Raw genomic sequence first — 21,286 nt, 5'->3', positions numbered from 1 at the left:
GAAGGCAAAAGTCTTAAAGTCTTCGTCTCTTCCCTCCTTGTTCTCCCTCTGCGTTGAGGCGATCCAGGCCTCCGATGTTGTGACCCCGCCGGGTGATGGTAAGTAAGTCCCGCGGCTCAACCGTGCTCCGCGAACGGGCCGGTTCAAACTCCGCGGCCTGGGGTGGTCGAAGCTGCCGAAGCTGCCGGACGAGTCCCAGTCCAGCGGACGAAGCTGCCGTTGCGGGAGCACCGGAAAAACAGGTGACCAACCTGTGACCTGCGAGCTCCCGACGATGTCGTCCACTGGGGCCGTGGCCGAGCCTCCGAATTCGAGTCCGCCGCCGGAACGCCAGAACGCTGCCATCTCCCCCATTAGGCCTCAGCGGCGACGGAGACGGGGGACACAACAAGAAAAAGTCGCGTCCCCCCAAAGGAAGAGACTAAAACGATGTTTCTCCCACCCCCCCCACACATGCACAACATAATAAACTAATTTAACTAACTTTAGCTAAAATAGACAAAAGAAACACAACAAAAAAAAAGAAAAACCAGACGGACTGCAGGCGAGCCGCAGCTGCCAGGCAGCGCCGCCACTTCCGGGTCCGAGACCCTTCTTCAGACTGACAGTCAAGGGAAAGGGAAACGAGAGATATAGACGGTGATGTGGAGAGATATAGGACAAATGAATGAAAGATATGCAAAAAATAAGAATATTTGAATGTTCACTGAATATTGATTTCTCTAACTTCAAGTAACCCCGAACATTCCCTCTCTCTCCATCCCTCCCCTACCCAAGTAACACCAAAGCTGTCTTGTTAGGTCTCGCCTATTCGTTCTCACCTAACAAACGCTCACACTGGCCTGTTTCCTTAATCATCATTACATTTTTGCATATCTTTCATTCATTTGTTCTATATCTCTCTACATCACCGTCTATATCTCTCGTTTCTCTTTTCCCTGACTCAGTGTGAAGAAGGGATGCTGTCTGACCCGCTGAGTTTCTCCAGCTCTATCTTCGGTTTAAACCAGCATCTGCAGTTCCTTCCTAAGCATTTGGGGGTGATCTTTCACTAAACGGTCTGACCTTGACTTTCTACCGAATGGTTAGCACGCAGTAAAAACTTTTCACTGTACCTCGGTTACGTGACAATAAACTAAACTAAACATTGTTCATGTGAATGGCTTGCCGCCGTTTCGCATAGAACTTCAGTGACCAATAATAATTATGATTGAAACTCGTGGCCTGCAAATTAAAAAAAAACAAGTCTCTTTAGACAATATGTTGCCAGTTTTTGGATTTTGAAAATAATCATTTTTATATTAAAATAGCACTTTTCTGCAGTAAACGCTATCTGCCATAGAATTGCATATTTGTTTTCAACATTCCATTAATTTCTTTCTCCCATCTGTTCTAGCAACATTCAGTTTCAGTTTTCTTTATTGTCATGTTTACTGAGCTACAGTGAAAAGCTTTTGTTGCATGCTATCCAGTTGTTTCATGGCCTGGTACAGGGAGGATGTACCAAAGGACCTAATGTGTCATCGAGTCATAGAGTGATACAGCGTGGAAACAGGCCCTTCGGCCCAACTTGCCCACATGTCCCAACTATACTAGTCCCATCTGCCCGCGTTTGGCCCATATCTCTCCAAACCTGTCCTATCCATGTACCTGTCTAACTGTTTCTTAAACGTTAGGATAGTCCCTGCCTCAACAACCTCCTCTGGCAGCTTCACAAGTTATTGGAGCAGAATTAGGCCATTCGACCCATCGAGTCCACTCCGCCATTCAATCATGGCTGATCTCTGCCTCCTAATCCCATTTTCCTGCCTTCTCCCCATAACCCTTGACACCCGTACTAATCAAGAATGTGTTCATCACTGCCTTAAAAATATCCACTGACTTGGCCTCCACAGCCCTCTGTGGCAATGAGTTCCACAGATTAACTACCCTCTGACTAAAAAAGTTCCTCCTCACCTCCTTTCTAAAAGAGCGCCCTTTAATTCTGAGGCTATGAGCTCGTTCCATACACCCGCCACCCTTTGTGTGGAAAAAGTTACCCCTCAAATTTCTGTGCTGTAGATTTTCTATAATTGTATGGCTTTACTGACCTGGGGCTGTTGCCTGTGCCCTGCATTCCCCTGACGTTACCCTAATTAGATCTGGAAGGTGTACTAGCTTGCCCAAGCATTCACAGAGCTTAGCATTGGAAGTTTGACGCACTGGAGTCACATGGTTGGCCTTAGGCAGCTGACAAAACCTAGCCTCAATCTTCTGGCCATTTCATTGTCTGGGTTTTGCATTGTTTCCAAATTTCTCTGACACCCAGAATCAAAGACTGTTAATAGTGGAATCATTGTTTTAAACTTAAAAAATAAAGTCAGATTAAAAAAACAGCTAAAGGCTAAGAATGCATCAAAATAGTAAGCAAAATCAATTAATTAAAACGTAACATATTTCCCTTTCCTTCCCTGTAATCCTGTTTAACTGATAGGGCTAAGATAGACACACAATGCTGGAGTAACTCAGCGGGACAGGCAGCATCGCTGGGGAGAAGGAATGGCTGACGTTTCGGGTCAGAGTGAAGAAGGGTCTCGACCTGAAACGTCACCCATTCCTTCTAACCAGAGATGCTGCCTGTCTGAGTTACTCCAGCATTTTGTGTCTATCTTCGATGTAAACCTGCACCTGCAGTTCCTCCCTACACGGTAACTGATGAGGTAGATGAATCCCGTGCCAGGCACTAACGTGGGAAGTGGCAGCCAGTTTCTTTTTCACACTTGGTCTGTGCGCAGAATGTCGCTTCAGAGCTGGGCTCGTAACCCGTGAAGTTGTATCCTGGTGTTGAAGCATCCTGGCACTTACGCTGAGCAATGCTAGTGTTGAAACTTACCAAAGTCAATGCCAACCATTTCATGGCATGTCACCACCCTTCCACTAACATATGGCACAGGCAATGTGCTTGATGGTTACGTTATTTTTAATGTCTCAGTGTAAACAGAAGAAACTAAATCCACTACCATAATCCTTTTTTTCTTCATTCGTCTGAGTCCTTCTATGGGTTTCAATAGTCAAGAGTGTTTAATGTTATATGCCCCACACAGAACAATGACATTCTTACTTACAGCAGCACAACAGAATATGTAAACCTTGTACTCTGTAAACTTAGTACTCTACAACCTCTCCTTCGTGTTCTGAGAATATCCTTAGGTTTTGAGACCCGAAGTCTGAAGAAGGGTCTCGACACGAAACGTCACCCATTCCTTCTCTCCAGAGATGCTGCCTGTCCCGCTGAGTTACATTTTGTGTCTATCTTCAATTGAGGGGATGATTTATGTCGCCAATAATTTAATTTAAGGGAGCAACAGTGCCGTAAAACCATTTAAAATGTCGGAAACTAGGTGGAGGCCTGACCTCTCTCGATGTAATAGGCCAGAACAAGCTCTGTCATTAACTCTAAACAGAAGATAATGGTACAACTTTGATTATTTTATTGCTTTGAAGTGCTGGAAATTGATTTCTGGAGAACTTAACAACAAATTAAGGAATCAATGTTTTAAATCTTTTCGTGCATCTTATTCTTATCAATATAATTTGTAGTACTTCAACGTTTTCTCATGCATCTGAGTGTATAATTGTTATATTTTGTTTATAAGCATGATTCATTTTGTTTTTTGTATCTGTTCTTATGCCGTGCAATCTTAATCCTGGATATAGAGAGTTAAAGCCCCTGTCCCACTTAGGAAACCTGAACGGAATCCTCTGGAGACTTTGCGCCCCACCCAAGGTTTCCGTGCGGTTCCCGGAGGTTAATAATAATAATAATGCATTTTATTTTCTGGCGCCTTTCTGGACACCCAAGGACACCTTACAGGACATAAAATCACAATACATTTATCAATATTAAAATCAAGTTGATTAAAAACAAAAAACAAAAAATACACAAAACATTTTAAGTCATTAAAATCAGGGTGAACATGGTGGAAGTTATGTCGGGTATGCTAATCTAAACAGGTGTGTTTTGAGTTGTGATTTGAATTGATCGATAGTGTCCAGGTGACGGATGGGAGGTGGGAGAGTGTTCCAGAGACGTGGGGCAGAGCAGCTGAAGGCTCTGGCACCCATGGTGCTGAGTCTAAATGTGGGGACAGTTAAAATTGCAGCTGAGGAGGAACAAAGTGACCGGGAAGGAGTGTATGGTAGCAGCAGGTCAGAGAGGTATTGGGGAGCAAGGTGGTGTAGGGCTTTGAAGGTCAGCAGTAAAATCTTGTAGTTAATCCGGTGGTGCACAGGGAGCCAGTGGAGCTGAGTGAGGATGGGTGTGATGTGGTCCGATGATCTGGTGTGGGTGATGATCCGGGCTGCAGAGTTCTGAATGCATTGGAGGCGATGAAGAAGTTTATTGGAGGTGCAAGTGAGGAGGGCGTTGCAGTAATCGATGCGGGATGTGACCAGAGTGTGGATGAGGACTTTTGTATTGTCTTTGGAGAGGGAGGGGCGGAGTCTGGAGATGTTGTGGAGATGAAAGTATGCAGAGCGTGCGATAATACTGATGTGGGGGCCAAAGGAAAGTGAAAGGTTGCAGGTGGTTGCCGGAGGTTGCAGGTAGTGGAAGCAGGTAGGGAGACTGACAAAAACCGCCGGGAACCTCTGGGAACCGCACGGAAACTTTGGGTGTGGCGCAAAGTCTCCAGAGGTTTCTGTTCAGGTTTCCTAAGCGGGACGGGTATTAGATGAGGGTCATTATAATTTCTTCTCCACCTTTGGATAAATGCATAAGTTATATAAACTGCCGCTTATAAGAGAGTGTGGAAATCTGGGTGGATCTAAAATGGATGAAGAACTGGATTTTCATTGTATTTGACAATCGCTAATGACAATGTGTATGTAACACATATCCTGACTGGAATCATGATTACAGGTGACAGTCAGACTTTGGTGTCAAATAGTCTGATCACAAATTAACTGTTGGAATGTTGTTAGTTTTGTTCTCCTACTAGTTTAGTCTAGAGATACATTGTGGGAACAGGCCCTTCAGCCCACCGAGTCCACGCCGACCAGCGATCCCCGTACACTAACACTATCCTACGCACACTAGGGACAATTAAAATTTTTACTGAAGCCAATTAACCTGCAAACCTGTTCGTCTTTGCAATGTGGGAGGAAACCGGAGCACCCGGAGAAAGCCCACGCAGGTCACGGGGAGAACGTACAAACTCCGTACAGACAGGACCTGTGGTCAGGATCAAACTTGAGCCTCTGGCACTGTGAGGCAGCAACTCTACCGCTGCACCACCGTGCTGTTACTTTATTAAATGTGCATTTTATGTGATAGTGATCTTTAAGTAATCATTAAACTGGTCCTTATTTCTGCATGTTCCAGCTGGAAGGAGACAGTTTGCTCGACATGAGTGGGGACAAAAAGCAGCTTACTTGTTGGGCTGCAACTTGGAGGAATTGTCCTCCGCATTGTTTAAGCACCAATCGAAGGTTCAGAGGTCAACTTCATTTCGTCAAGGGCCAGATGACGGTGGACAGGGAGATGGCTCAGGTAACTTTAACATTTCATTTGATATATCATTTTTATAACGAGTAACTCTGATCAAATAACCTGGCTTTTACACTCTATATAGGGGAATCGAGAACCGTGGGGGGAAAGATTCAATAGGAACCCAAGGGACAACTTATTCACACAAAGAGTGGTGGGGGTATGGAATTAGCTGACAGAGGATGTAGTTGAGGCTGGTACCATTGTCTTGTTTAAGAAACATTTAGACAGGTACATGCATAGGACAGTTTTAGAGAGATATGGGTCAAACGCGGGCAGGTGGGATTAGTGCAGATGGGGCATGTTAGTCGGTGTGGGCAAGTTGGGATGAAGGGCCCGTTTCCACACTGTATCACTCTATGACTCAAACATTAAAATGTCAATATTTGATCCTGGTGCTTCACTAAGGTATATTTGTCTTTAATTATTGGCATTTAAAAACTGTACTTAACATTTTGCTGTGTCTCTTGGGCTTGAAGTGGGTTATGCTTGCTTAGTGCCTTGTAATATTCCAGTGTTCATTACAGTCAATAGATTGTATTTTATTTCTAGCAATGTTACGGGCAAATGTTGAAATCAATGAGCAGGAAGCAATGAATCATAGAAGATATCGTTTACTTCCCCAGGGCTGAGGTCTTGTGTTGTTTACAAAAAAGAGAGGGGCCCATTTCCCTTAACGGAGGGACAGTGACCTAAGGCATTAGAAGATATAGAGACAAGTTCAGGAGAAGGAATGTGTAGGAAGGAGCTGCAGATGCTGGTTTAAACCAAAGATAGACACAAAATGCTGGAGTAACTCAGTGGAGAGAAGGAATGGGTGACGTTTCAGGTCGAGACCCTTCTTCAGACTCCGTCTGACTTCAGACTAAAACATGCCTGAAGAAGGGTCTCAACCCGAAACGTCACCCATTCCTTCTCTCCGAAGATTCTGCCTGTCCCACTGAGTTACTCCAGCATTTTGTGTCTACCTGAATGGGTGGGTCATTTGACATCTGAAAGGGCACCTGCTCTACCGTCAATTACAAGGTGACGGACCACGGACTTGGGTAATAATAGTACGGCAAATAACTCTCCTTCAGCGTGGTTTTTCCTTCGTGGTTCTCCGTGGTTTTAATTCCTTCCTTCGGCATTATAAATTTCTGCGCGTGCAAGTAAGATGAGGCATAAAGTTGTCACCAACTGGGGTTGTAAGTCTGCTTGCCTGTCAATTCTGCTCCGTAAACCCAGCTCGCAGGAGTGGGTAATGGTGCGTGGCTGTGAAATTGTTCCCCTGGCTGCCACCATCATTGATTTCACTCGGTAGATTTACACACATTTCTTTCCTCCTGATCTCGTGAGTATCGCTGAGCTGCCACAGATTTATGAACGGGTGCCATCACATAGATGTATATGGTTCACAAATTCCGTCAGATTTATCATCGACTTTAAACAGCGTTCACTACAATGAGATTCGTGTGTAAATCAACATTTATGATGTTTTACTTCTTTATGGCAGAATAACTGTCATAATTACTATGAAAAAAGATTATCAACTAAACATACTAGTCAATATATTAATATTGATGACATTTTGTAAATAGTCAAATAAATATTGCACAAGCATTCTACATACAACACATACAACAGGAAGGTTCAGTTCAGTTTAGTTTATTGTCACGTGTACCGAGGTACAGTGGAAAGCTTTTGTTGCGTGCTAACCATTAGCCGGAAAGACAATACATGATTACAATCGAGGCATTCACAGTGTACAGATACATGATAAGGGAATTATGTTTAGTGCAAGGTAAAGCCAGTAAAGTCCGATCAAAGATAGTCCGAGGGTCTCCAATGAGGTAGATAGTAGTTCAGCACTACTCTCTGGTTGTGGTAGGATGGTTCAGTTGCCTGATAACGGCTGTTATGCAGTTTGGAAATGCAAGTTTTAAACAATAATTGGTGCAAGTGATTGTGCCTGAGCTTGACTATAATAACATTGTGTATGTGCTTTAATAGGGCCCAAGATAACCGCAATGGAATGTCTTGAAGCAATGGCATCCAGTTTATATGGAGAGATGTTTACGGTGCTAATCTCACTCATTAATAGGTAAAACTTCCATTATTTTCACTCTATGGATTGGCATTTGATGGTAGCGTAACTACAAAGGTGTTTGGAATAGGCATCTTACAAGAGTCATACCAATCACATGGATCTTGGTGGTGCACAATTTCAGTGCTCACTCACTCTTAAGGTCATGTCATAAGTGATAGGAGTAGAATTAGGCCGTTCGGCCCATCAAGTCTGCTCCGCCATTCAATCATGGCTGATCTATCTCTCCCTCCTAACCCCATTCTCCTGCCATAACCTCTGACAATGTACTAATCAAGAATCTATCTATCTCTGCTTTAAACATATCCATTGACTTGGCCTCCACAGCCTTCTGTGGCAAAGAATTCCACAGATTCACCACCCTCTGACTAAAGAAAATGTTCCTCATCTCCTTTCTAAAAGAAGGTCCTTTAATTCTGAGGCTGTGACCTCTAGTCCTAGACTCTCCCACTAGTGGAAACATCCTCTCCACATCCACTCTATCCAAGCCTTTCACTATTTTGTATGTTTCAATGAGGTCCCCCCTCATTCTTCTGAACTCCAGCGTGTACAGACCCAGTGCTGACAACACATAGCTACAGAGTTTTATGTTTTCTGTACTTCCAGACTCACATCCTCCTTTACACATCATCCTCATGTTGAATATTGTTCTACCGCATCCATGGAATTGGCTATCTGCTCCACAAAGCTGGTTCCTCTCCATTTCACTTTACACTTTAGAGATACAGCTCCGAAAGAAGTCCTTTGTCCAACCGAGTCCACACCGACCAGTGATCATCCCGTACACTCTAACACCATCCCACACACTGGGCACTTTTACATTTTTACAATTTTTACCGAAGCCGATTAACCTACAAACCTGCACGTCTTCAGAGTGTGGGAGGAAAGCGGAGCACCCGGAAAAAAATCCACGTGGTCATGATGAGAACGTGCAAACTCCAGACAGACAGCACCCGTAGTCAGGATCGAACCCGCATCTCTGGTGCTGTAAGGCAGCAACTCTACCGCTGCGGCACCGTGCCGCTCATTTTTATCTTCAGTATTTTCTTTCAAATCTTTTTTTTGTCGCCTAAGTTTTAATTACCCTTTCTTATTACAGCTGATACAGCTTGTCCTCCATTTATTTTTCTTATCAAACTTACATAAATTATTAAGGCACATTTTGTAACTTAATTAAAATGTGATATTTCTGAAGCATGATGGACTAAATGTATGGAGAAATATTTCATTACCGATATCATTTGAAATCACAACTTTCTTGGTGCCTTAGGTATTTAGGTTGATTTATTATTAAACAAATCATTTTTTTTTCCCCAACTGTGTTTGACATTCACACAAATCTATGATCATATTTAGGGGTCTCTAATTAAGCTGCTAAGATATCTACACTTGCGTGTGTAGTCAGGTCCAATGCTAATGAGATTTAAATTTGTAAAGGAAATAAATATATTTCACAATTTTAATAGCATTTGATATTTCTGACATTGCTTCCCTTTTTAAACTAGGGCTCTCAAGTCCTCTCAGCATTCACTTTGTTCCATAATGGTAGTGGACACCCCTGGATTCCAGAACCCAAAAGCCACCTCATCTGAAAGAGCTGCCACTTTTGAGGAACTCTGTCAGAATTATGCCCAGGAGCGCTTACAGATGCTCTTCTACGAGCGAACATATTTGAAAGAGCTTGATCGGTATAAGGAGGTGAGTTGTTCATTGCATCCTGCCTGTACAAATTACTTTTGAGTGCAGTTTATGCAAGCTGCAGTCTATAAATGATAACACTGTGAGGTGAGCCTTGGCAGCAGCGGTGAGCCTTGGCAGTGGCGGTGAGCCTCGATGGTGGCGGTGGGGCCCCGTGTCTGACGGAGAGATGAAGCCTCGCGGGCAGACCCACGGCCGCTGTTCGATGAGGGTGCCGTGATGGGGCGGGGGGGGGGAGAACAAAGAGGGACACGGCGTTGGGGATCGCGGAGTTTTTCGGTGGTGTTTTGGCGGACCAAGGAATCAAAGGGCGTTGGGGGACAGCCGTGAGGGAGGGGCAGGAACAATGGAGGACTCGAGAAAAGGGAGGGGGAAGGAGAGGGGGAGCGGAGGGGGAACAAAGGAGCTGGCGGAGAGACCTATTCAGCACCCTTTATGTGGTTTCTATTTGCATACCTTGGGAATTAAAGCAAAGAATTTCACTGACTTGTCACATGACAATAAAACATTCCATTCCACTAATTATTTTATTGTGAAAAGGCAAAATAAAAGAGTAAAAGTAGAGAATGTCAGGCAGCATCGATGCAGAGAGAATCACAGATCACTTGGAGTCAATGATCTTTTATCAGAGGGTAGACACAAAATGTTGGAGTAACTCAGCGGGACAGGCAGCATCTCTGGAGGGAAGGAATAGGTGACGTTTCGGGTCGAGACCCTTCTTCAGAGGGCGGAGTGGGGGTGAAGGGGGGGAGAGGAGGGGGAGAGGAAGGAGAGGATGGGGGAGAGAGTGGGGGGGGGAGGGGAGGGCAGGTGCAAAGATTATAGTATGCTCTAGCATCTTTGGGCAGGCGGGCGCGCTGGAGTCCAACAGCGGGAGCCGTGGCGCGAGCGTACTTGGAAGCATACTGGAGGCAGATTGGTCGGCATGTGGGATTGTGACGTCAGCAGCTCGTTTTAGATTTTAAAATGAGTGAATGTGGTGGGGGGGGGGGGGGGGTTTTTATTAAAAAACGTGTCCAAATGTTTTGAGGAGTGGATGTAAAAGTGAAATAGCTAGCGAAATGGAAAAAATCGCGGAGTTTTTCGGTGTTGTTTTGGCGGACCAAGGAATCAAAGGCCATCTGACACACACACACACACACACACACACACCCACACCCACACACACACACACACACACACACACCCACACACACACACACACACACACACACACACACACACACACACACACACACACACACACACACACACACACACACACACACACACACACACACACTTTTAATAGATAGATAGATAGATAGACATAGATAGACATAGATAGATATAGATAGACATAGATAGACATAGATAGACATAGATAGATATAGATAGATAGATATCTTGCCATTTAATGTATGTGTACTAATGAACTCGATGGCTATTGAAATGGGAATTATGCTCTCTATGTACTCTGTCCCTACAGGAAGACATAGACCTTGACTTAGATGAAGTAGAATCCAGCTGCCCTTTTTCTGTGGATGCCGTAGATCAAACTTGTCATCAAGCACTGGTAAGAAACTGATGCACGAGGATGTGAACATTAAATGCTTTTAATTGTACATATATTTCATATTCAATGGCATGAAATTTAGTCATCGAGTCATGCGCCGTGCAAGCAGGCCCTTCGGCCCAACTCGTCCATGCTAACCAAGATGTCCTTCCCATCTAAGCTTGTCCCATTAGCCTGCACTTGCCCCATATTTCTCTGAACCTTTCCATTGCATGCATCTGTCAAAATGTTTTTTTAGTGTTGTCATTGTACCACCTCGCCTGGCAGTATAGTGATTGAGGTTTGTCTTGTTTTGGACAGCACAGTGGCGCAGCTGATAGAGCTGCTGCCTCACAGCGCCAGAGACCCGGGTTCCATCCTGACCTCGGCTGCTGTCTGTGTGGAGTTTGCACGTTCTCCCTGTGACCACGTGGGTTTCCTGCCACATCCCAAAGACGTGTGGATTTGTAGGTTAATGGGCCCCCGGTAAATTGCCCCCAATGTGTAGGGAGTGGATGCGAAAGTGGGATATCATAGAACTAGTGTGAAAGCGTGATCGATGGTCGGCGTGGACTCAATGGGCCAAAGGGCCTGTTTCCATGCTGTATCTCTAAACTAAGTAAGGACATATCTCCAATTCACTTACTGTAGTGTCTCTGAGATTGTATGGTTAAATAATTGATCATTAGCTACCATTAAGCCCTGATGCTGTTAGGATATTTAATATTTCATCGAGGTATGTGCTTTAATGTTTGTAAAGGACTTTGATGAAATATGGGTCTATGGGTCTCAGATGCAATAAAATCTACTTTGCACTCATTGTGGAGAACAAACAAAACAATTCCCAGTTCTTTGGGAAATGAGTTTCTCTGCTGAATCATTCTTGAATGTGTAAGAATATTACATAGATCACAGAGCTGTGAAGTGTTATTAGGAGAACACATTTCAGAAGGAGAGAATGGAGCGGCTGGGCTTGTTCACTCTGGAGTTTAGAAGGATGAGAGGAGTTCTTATTGAAACATATAAGATTATTAAGGGTTTGGACTTGCTAGAGGCAGGAAACATGTTCCCGATGTTGGGGGAGTCCAGAACCAGGGGCCACAGTTTAAGAATAAGGGGTAAGCCATTTAGAACAGAGACGAGGAAACACTTTTTCTCACAGAGAGTGGTGAGTCTGTGGAATTCTCTGCCTCAGAGGGCGGTGGAGGCAGGTTCTCTGGATACTTTCAAGAGAGAGCTAGATAGGGCTCTTAAAGATAGCAGAGTCAGGGGATATGGGGAGAAGGCAGGAACGAGGTACTGATTGGGGATGTTCAGCCATGATCACATTGAATGGCGGTGCTGGCTCGAAGGGCCGAATGGCCTACTCCTGCAACTATTGTCTATTGTCTATTGAATGCGTGTTACATTTTGCCCCGGCAGGTGCGAACGTTGGCTCGGACAGATGAAGCAAGAGGACTGCTTTGGCTGCTGGAGGAAGAAGCGCTGAAACCCGATGGAAGTGAAGACACCCTTTTAGAGCGACTCTTCACATACTACGGCCAACAAGACGGAGACAAGAATGGTGCATTGCCGTTACTAAAATAATTAGCATCAAAAACTTGTCATATTTTATTTCCTGGCTATTTTTGAAAGGGGCTATTACCATAATGGGCTGGTCCCACTTACGCAATTTTTTTCGGCGACTGCCGGCATTCTCACGACCATACATATGTACTCACGACCATACGTGCGACATGTCGCGGGGTGACGCCTATATGGTCGCGAGTAGTTGCCCAAAGAGTCGTACCTTTTCTGGTCGCCGCTGGATTTTCAACATGTTTGCATAAGTGGGACAGGCCCTTAAGACCACAAGATAGAGGAGCAGATTTAGGCCATTTGGTCCATCGAGTCTACTCTGCCATTTGATCATGGCTGATGTATTTTTACCCTCTCAACCCCATTCTCCTGCCTTGTCCCTGGAACCTTTGACCCCGTACTAATCAAGAACCTACCAGTCTCCACCTTCACAGCCGTCTGTGGCAATGAACTACACAGTTTCATTACCCTCTGACTAAATAATTTCCTCCTCGTCTCCTTTCTAAAGGCACGTCCTTTAATTCTGAGACTGTGCCCTCTGGTCCTACACTCTCCCACTAGTGGAAACATCCTCTCCACATCCATTCCATCCAGACCTTTCACTACTAGGTAAGTTTCAATGATGTCCCCCACATCCCACTAAACTCCAGCGAGTACAGGCCCAGTGCCGTCAAACGCTCAGCGTACGTTAATCCGATCATCCCCGGGATCATTCTAGTAAATCTCCTCTGGACCCTCTCCAACGCCAGCACAGGTGTGTTCCTCGGGTGTGGGGCCCAAAACTGCTTACAATATTTGAAAGGTGGCCTCACCAGTGCCTTATAACGCCTCAGCATTACATCCCTGCTTTTATATTCCTGTCCCCTCGATATTAATGCTAGCATTGCATTTGCCATCCTTAATGCCAACTCAACCTGAACAGTAACCTTTTAGGAATACTGCATCAGCACTCCTAAGTCTCTTTGCACCTCCGATTCCTGAACCCCCTCCCCACCTCGACAGTAGTCTACACCTTTATTCTTTCTACCAAGGATTGACAAGATAATGCAGCGAGTTATGAACTAATTTTTATCATTCAGTAAATTCTAAGCAATGAAACTGAACAAATAATAATATAGACAAAAATGCTGGAGAAACTCAGCGGGTGAGGCAGCATCTATGGAGCGAAGGAATAGATGACGTTTCGGGTCTCGACTCCTATTCCTTTGCTCCATAGATGTTGCCTCACCCGCTGAGTTTCTCCAGCATTTTTGTCTACCTTCGATTTTTCCAGCATCTGCAGTTCCTTCTAAAACAAATAATAATATAGAATGTATGCTACTGACCAGGATTCAACTTATATTTTTAACAACAAAATATCTAAGCACGTATACATCTCCTATTAAGAGAAATTGCAATGTATTTTCTTTCTTTGTAGGCCAAGGCTCATTACTGAAAGGCAACAAGCGTCACCATTTCATCCTTGGTCATTGCTCGAATACTAACTGGGTGGAGTATGACACAACAGGCTGGTTGAATTATGCAAAGCAGAACCCTGCCACTCAAAACGCTGCCGCCCTACTTCAGGATTCTCAGAAGTAAGTAAAGATCCACCACCGATTTAAGGCACCCTTGGTTCCAGAGCCTTGCCCGATTATCCGTTTTGCTGGACCGTCAGAGGTCACGGCCTCCGAGAGGAGTCCAGCGTTACCGGAAGGTTCCGCCTCGGCCACCGAGATGCCGACCCACAAAGTCGGCCTCGGAGGTCGGCCGTGGGAACGGAGCAGCCGGGCCGGAGTACCAGAGCCCCGGCCGCAGGGGGCAAATTCAACCCGCCGGTCGGCCGCGGAAGTCCCGATGAGGTCGAGATCTGCCGCCTCACCCGGCCTAAGGGACATATTTTTGGGGGGGAATTTCATGTTGGCCCTCATGGTTTTGTCCGGTTTAAAGGAGGTGGGGGACTGCCGGTTGCTGGAACGTCGGTGGCTGGGCTTGTAATCGTTTACACTGCAAAGTAATTGTTGCAGTGTTTGTCAGAAAGAATGTTTCAATCTGCAGTTTGGAGACACGAGGAACGGCAGGTTCTGTAATGATCAATAAGACGGGGGAAATTCAGCGCGTCACGCAGCATCTCTGAAGGACGTAGGTGGGCAACGTTTTGCGTCGGGACTATTCTTCTGACTGAAGTTTGGAGGATTTCTTTTGCAAAGATGTTTGTGAATTTAGAAGAATGAGGGGGGGACCTCAAATAAATTTACCGAATAGTGAAAGACCTGGATAGAGTGGATGTGGAGAGGATGTTTCCTCTAGTGGTAGATTCTAGGACCAGAGGTCCCAGCCACTGAATTAAAGGACGTTCCTTTAGGAAGGAGATGAGGAGGAATTTCTTTAGTCAAAGAGTGGTGAATCTGTGGATTGAATTGCCACAGACGGCTGTGGAGGCCAAGTCAGTGGATATTTTTAAGGTTGAGATAGATAGATTCTTGATTAGTACGGGTGACAGGGGTTATGAGGAGAAGGCAGGAGAATGGGGTTAGGTGGGAGCGAGATCAGCCAGGTTTGAGTTGCAGAGTAGACTTGATGGGCTGAATGCCCTAATTCTGCTCCTATCACTTATGATCTGTGTTTTCACACCTTACCCTCCCCATATAACTATGATTCCCTCTCCCTTGACTCTCAGTCTGAAGAAGGGTCTCGACCCGAAATGTCACTCATTCCTTTTCTTCAGCGATGCTGCCTGACCCACTGAGTTACTCCAGCATTTTGTGTCTATCTTTGGTGTAAACCAGCATCTGCAGTTCCTTCCTCCACTATTCTTTGGATTTCTTTAGTTGAAGATGTTTCTGAATTTTCACATTATGTTCTGAACTCTTTGTTGTTGCGTAATCACAGTACAATTGCCTTTTCTTTTCAGGAAAATGATAAGCAATCTGTTCATGGGTCGAGCAGGGACTGTGTTGTCTGGTTCAATTGCTGGCCTGGAGGGTGGATCCCAGCTTACGTTGAGAAGGGCTACAAGCATGAGAAAGACATTCACCACTGGTGTAGCTGCAGTGAAAAAGAAATCAACATGCATTCATATTAAACTCCAAGTGGTTAGTAGATCAATAACTTTGTTTCAATCTCCGGGCATGTTTATGTTTAAGGTAGAAGTACATGCGTGCGTGCGTGCTTGCAGGGAAGGCTTGGAAGTTAAAGGTTGTCTTAACAATCATTTGCAATTCATTTAGTTCACGTAACTGTTTGTCTTCGATATGATGCTAATTTGGTTTGTTTGGCACAGGCATAATGTTTCAAAATCACTAATAATTGCTGTAGGAATGAATCTTATGTTAAAGTTTCGTTTTGGTAAGAAGTATAAGAAAGGGTAATTTACTACAGGGGACAATTCCAAAGGGGGTGTAAAGCTTGTTTGGGGCGGCACGGTGGCGCAGCGGTAGAGTTGCTGCCTCACAGCACCAGAGACCCGGGTCCGATCCAGACTACGGGTGCTGTCTGTACGGAGTTTGTACGTTCTCCCTGTGACCGTGTGGGTTTTCTCCGGGTGCTCCTGTTTCCCCCCACACTCCAAAGACGTTCAGGTTTGTCGGTTAATTGGCTTGATATAATTGTAAATTGTCCCTAGTGTGTAGGATAGTGTTCGTGTGCAGGGTGATCGCTGGTCGGCATGGATTCGGTGGGCCGAAGGGCCTGTTTCCGCCCTGTATCTCTGAAGTCTGAAGTCTAAAATTAGTGCGTAGATGGAATAGAAAGGAAACTATTCTCTTTGGTGGACAATAAGGACCTTAAAATGAGGGTAAATACAAAAAGCTGAAGAATGGTCTCGACCCGAAACATCACCTATTCCTTTTCTGTCTGACCTGCTTTTTGGTTACTCCAGCGTTTTGTGTCTATCTTCGGAATAAACCTGCATCTGCAGTCCCTTCCTACGCATAAGATGCGGGTGATTGGCAAAGAAAACAAAATTGAACACATTTGTGAAACAGCAAGTGGTTAGGGATTGCAATGTTCTACTCGGGTTAGTGGTGCCAGATTCCACTGTGGCCGTCGAGACGCAGCTGAATGAATCTCTAGTAGGCATGAATTTGCAAGGCAGCAGGGAGCAGGCAGGGCAGTGGGACATGTTGGATTGCATCGAATATGTAGGAAGGAACTGCAGATGCTGGTTTAATTCGATGCTAGACACAAAACGCTGGAGTAACTCAGCGGGACAGGCAGCATCTCTGGAGAGAAGGATTGGGCAACGTTTCGGGTTGAGATCTTCCTTCAGACTGAAGAAGTCCATCTGGGTTACGTGGAGCAGATACAAACAGTGAGCCACAGTCTCCTTCCAAGTTTTGTGAATCTTAATAACTGTAGAGATTAAGAAAAATACCAGTATATTCTACCTTTGGTAGCTAGATTACATTATATTTATTGATATTAATATATAATAACCAGATTTATGCAATGCTGATGGTAATTTTAAGCTGTTTTCTGCTAATGCTATACATAATTCCTTTTAGTTTTTTGATTTATCATTATTAATTTAACTCGGTCAGGATTGTGAAATGCCAGTTGTTACGGAGAAGCTCTAGAAATAGTATTAAAATTTTAATGCTGTTAAATCTTAATGAGCCTCAAAGCCTGTTCATATTGCATATTAAAGATTGCACTTAGACCCAAGAAACTGCAGATGCTGAAAGATTACGCTGTACAGTTTAGCCTTTTTGCTTGTGCTACATTTGTATTCTACATTTGAATTCGGAAGGAAAATTGTCGAATTCGCAGAATCAAAGTGACGAAATGTCTCGCCTTTGTTAAGTTAATACAATGAAAGCAAATTAGACACTTAGATTAATTTTTAAGCTTTTTTTTAAAAAACAGGATGCCCTTCTTGACACGGTGAAAAAGTCCAAGATCCATTTCGTCCACTGTTTGTTGCCTAAAACTGATGCTTTTACTGAAACCAAAGTGTCTCCCACTTCGTCTCTGAAGTCTGGAATCATAGAAACTGATGTGCAAGCAGAAAACTTTGAAGCAGGTCTAATGCAGCTGGACGTACCTCTTCTTCGGGCCCAGATTAGGGGCTGCAAACTGCTTGATGCCCTCCGGATATACAGACAAGGTAGGTTCCAATTTTGATGAAAGAATGGGTCGACTGGGCTTGTATTCACCGGAATTTAGGATGAGTGGGGATCTTATAGAAACGTACACAATTCTTAAAAGATTGGACAGGCTAGATGCAGGAAACATGTTCCAAATGTTGGGGGAGTCCAGAACCAGAGGGTCACAGTTTGAGAATAAGGGGTAGGCCATTTAGGACTGAGATGAGGAAAAACTTTTTCACCCAGAGAGTTGTGAATCTGTGGAATTCTCTGCCACAGAAGGCAGTGGAGGCCAATTCACTGGATGTTTTCAAGAGAGAGTTAGATATAGCTCTTGGGGCTAACGGAATCAAGGGATATGGGGAGAAAGCATGAACGGGGTACTGATTTTAGATGATCAGCCATGATCATATTGAATGGCGGTGCTGCCCAAAGGGATGGGTGATGTTTTGAGTCGAAACCCTTCTTCAGACTTTAGTGTCTATCTTCAAAAAAAAGGAACCTCCTCAGAGTTAATAAGATTTACGTTTATCTCACTGCTCAGAGCTCCGTATAATAATACAATTCAAGCACAGCGATTCCAATTCTTAATTATACATCAGGCTCTTTGATGTTGGAAGTTTTCATATTTTGGAAATCATTCCCCTGGCCTTTGTCTTAACTCCTTTTATCCACTCCAATAAATAATGAATGCTAAGTGTTTTGACCATTTTAAGTCCATGTTCTTTATGTTAATGGTATTTCAGAGAAATAACCTCTGAAGCAGAATGAATCATTTCCTGTGGAGGAAGGAACTGCAGATGCTGGTTTAAACCGATGATAGACACAAAATGCTGGAGTAACTCAGTGGGTCAGGCCGCATCTCTGGAGAGAAGGAATGGGTGACGTTTCTGGTCGAGACCCTTCTGCAACCTGACTTTGATCAGGCGCGGACTGACACGTTACAGAGCTCTCTTGGCAGTCAGTGTCTGATTTGTGATGAATACAGAATAACCAAAAAGAAATGTCCAGGCTTCACGTAGGTCACATCCAGGCTTAGTTTAGTCCCGTATGTAGGAAGGAACTGCAGATGCAGAAGATAGAAGCAAAGAACTGGAGTAGCTCAGCGGGACAGGCAGCATCTCTAGGTAGAAGGAATAGGTGACATTTTGGGTCGAGACCTTTCCTACACAGATCAGAGATAGGATATCCTGTGACAAGTGTCTTATCTAACAGAGTGCTGGAGTAGCCCAGCAGGTCAGGCAGCATCACTGGAGAACATGGATAGGTGACGTTTCACAGAGTGCTGGAGTAACTCAGCGGGTCAGGCAGCATCTGTGGAGAACATGGATAGGTGACGTTTCACAGAGGGCTGGAGTAACTCAGCGGGTCAGGCAGCATCTGTGGAGAACATGGATAGGTGACGTTTCACTGAGTGCTGGAGTAACTCAGTGTGTCAGGCAGCATCTGTGGAGAACATGGATAGGTGACATTTCACAGAGTGCTGGAGTAGCTCAGCGGGTCAGGCAGCATCGCTGGAGAACGTGGATAGATGATGTTTCAGGTCGGGACCCTTCTTCAGACTGCCTGACCTCCTCCAGAGTTCTCCGGCACTGTGTCTTCATCTGCAGTTTAGACTTTAGAGATACTAATCTGGTTTAGAGGTGACCACCCTCTCCACTCCGGTTTAGGGGTTCATGCTCACCACCCTCTCCCGGGATACTGAAGAATACTAAATGGAAACATCTTGCTGCTTTTGTCCTTTCCTTTTTAAAACGTATTGATTGCCTCATAACAAAAGTGGGCAAATAATTTCCAAAGTGTCTGTTTGCTTCCTTGCCATGTCTAGGCTACCCGGATCATATGGTCTTTTCTGAATTCAGACGCCGTTTCGATGTTCTTGCGCCGCATCTTACCAAAAAACACGGACGTAACTATATTGTTACAGATGAAAAGCGGGTGAGTTAATGGTGACGATGCTTTATAATCGACTAGGCTGGTTCTCAAACTTCAAATTAGTTCAATCTTGTAAGCTTTAATTGAGGGACAGTTTCCTCCCAGCTGTTATCAGGTAACTGAACCATCCTACCACAACAAGAGAGCGGTCCTGAACTACTATCGACCTCATTGGTGACCCTTGGATTATCCTTGATCGGAATTTGCTGTCTTTACCAATCACTAAACGTTATTTCCTTATCATGTGTCTATACACTATAAATGGCTCGATTGTAATCATGTATTGTTCACTGACTGGTTAGCATGCAATAACAGCGTTTCACTGTACCTCGGTACACGTGACAATAAACTAAACTATCTTGATGTGTGCAGCAGCTAAGATAGAGGTCCAAATTGTTTTATTGGCATGGAGGACATGAGAGGCTGCATAGTGGAGTCATACAGGACCTTCAGCCCAACTCGACCATGCCGACCTGAGCAAGACCCATTTCCCACATCTCTATAAACCTCTTCTATCCATGTACCTGTCCAAATGTCTTTTAAATACTGTTATTGTGCCTGCCTAAACCCTGGCAGCTCATGATGCAGCAGTAGAGGTGCTACCTCACAGCGACAGAGACCCGGGTTTGATCCCGTCTGCGCGGAGTTTGCACGTTCTCCCCGTGACCTGCGTGGGTTTTCCTGGGTGTTTCCCGGTTTCCTCCGATATTCCTAAGATGTGCAGGTTTGTAGGTTAATTGGCTTCTGTAAATTGTCCCTGATGTGTGTAGGATGTGAAAGAGGCATAACATGGAACCAGTGTGGAGGTGTTCAGTGGTCAACCTGGACTCGGTGGGCCGAAAGGCATGTTTCCACATAGTGTGTCCAAACCACACCAAATCTAACCAAACCACAACAAATCAAACCAAACCAAACCAACCTACACTAAACCAAACCACTCCAAACCAACAATGTCCATTCATGCATACTGAATTCAACAAAGCTCTTTCACGTGGAGCGTGTTTATTTACGTCCAAACAATGGGGGGAGAAATTGTTTTGATTGAGCAAGCAAAGAGTAAATTAATTTTTTTTTAAATTAAATTAAATTTCTTTATTTATATAGCACATTTTTAGTCAACTTGCATTGACCCCAAAGTGCTTCACATAATTACATCCACACACACAGGCAAAGGTGGGTGAAGTGTCTTGCCCAAGGACACACACAGGCAAAGGTGGGTGAAGTGTCTTGCCCAAGGACACAACGACAGTATGCACTCCAAGCGGGATTCGAACCAGCTACCTTCCGGTTGCCAGCCGAACACTTAGCCCATTGTGCCATCTGTCGTCCCTATCTGGACTCGGTGGGCCGAAAGGCATGTAGCTATGAAACTTAATGCACAAAAGGTATTGCCCGTATATACAGCAGTACTTACCACGTAGTAAACCGATCACTGGGGCAACTAATGAACACAGAAGTCTTTTTAGTATTCAGCGTTTGGATCTTGTATTTACAGTGAAACATTGTAAACTAACCACAAAACAACATGCTGGTAAATGTAAAAGCTGCGTGCTGAATCTTCACATATTCTCACTGTTTAATTTAAACAATTTAGCAATTGTCTTTGTCACGTGGAGGCATTAAAGATGAGATGGTTCACATGTAAGCATGTTTATCTGTTTAAAGTGATTAGTTAGCAGTACTGCCATCATTCTTAATGAGTACAGTTGTGTTTTGCACTTTATTCTGTAGACTGAAACCGTAACAAAACAGACATTGTCAAAATGTGATTATTATATCATATCAGAAACAAAAGTTTTTCACTGTTCGTCCGTACACTAAACTAAACGGAATAATTAATAAGATTTAAATATTTTATAAAA

At 44.3% G+C, this 21,286-nt stretch overlaps 1 protein-coding gene across 15 annotated transcripts in view; it reads left to right on the top strand.

Moving 5' to 3' along the window:
* The window catches only part of myo18a (myosin XVIIIA), a 184,390-nt gene that overhangs the window by 110,061 nt on the left and 53,043 nt on the right, over positions 1 to 21,286 (top strand). For all 15 annotated transcript variants that reach the window (XM_033046271.1, XM_033046267.1, XM_033046266.1 and 12 more), the window contains 9 exons: positions 5,363 to 5,530; positions 7,520 to 7,610; positions 9,119 to 9,311; positions 10,780 to 10,866; positions 12,268 to 12,409; positions 13,841 to 14,000; positions 15,317 to 15,497; positions 17,269 to 17,509; positions 19,318 to 19,427. In XM_033046271.1, coding sequence (XP_032902162.1) covers positions 5,363 to 5,530; positions 7,520 to 7,610; positions 9,119 to 9,311; positions 10,780 to 10,866; positions 12,268 to 12,409; positions 13,841 to 14,000; positions 15,317 to 15,497; positions 17,269 to 17,509; positions 19,318 to 19,427 — 1,373 coding nt within the window. The remainder of the gene's footprint in view (positions 1 to 5,362; positions 5,531 to 7,519; positions 7,611 to 9,118; positions 9,312 to 10,779; positions 10,867 to 12,267; positions 12,410 to 13,840; positions 14,001 to 15,316; positions 15,498 to 17,268; positions 17,510 to 19,317; positions 19,428 to 21,286) is intronic.

The sequence above is a fragment of the Amblyraja radiata genome, chromosome 28 (genome assembly GCF_010909765.2).
Source record: "Amblyraja radiata isolate CabotCenter1 chromosome 28, sAmbRad1.1.pri, whole genome shotgun sequence".
Classification (NCBI taxonomy): domain Eukaryota; kingdom Metazoa; phylum Chordata; class Chondrichthyes; order Rajiformes; family Rajidae; genus Amblyraja; species Amblyraja radiata.
This window is presented reverse-complemented; position numbering and strand designations above follow the sequence as displayed.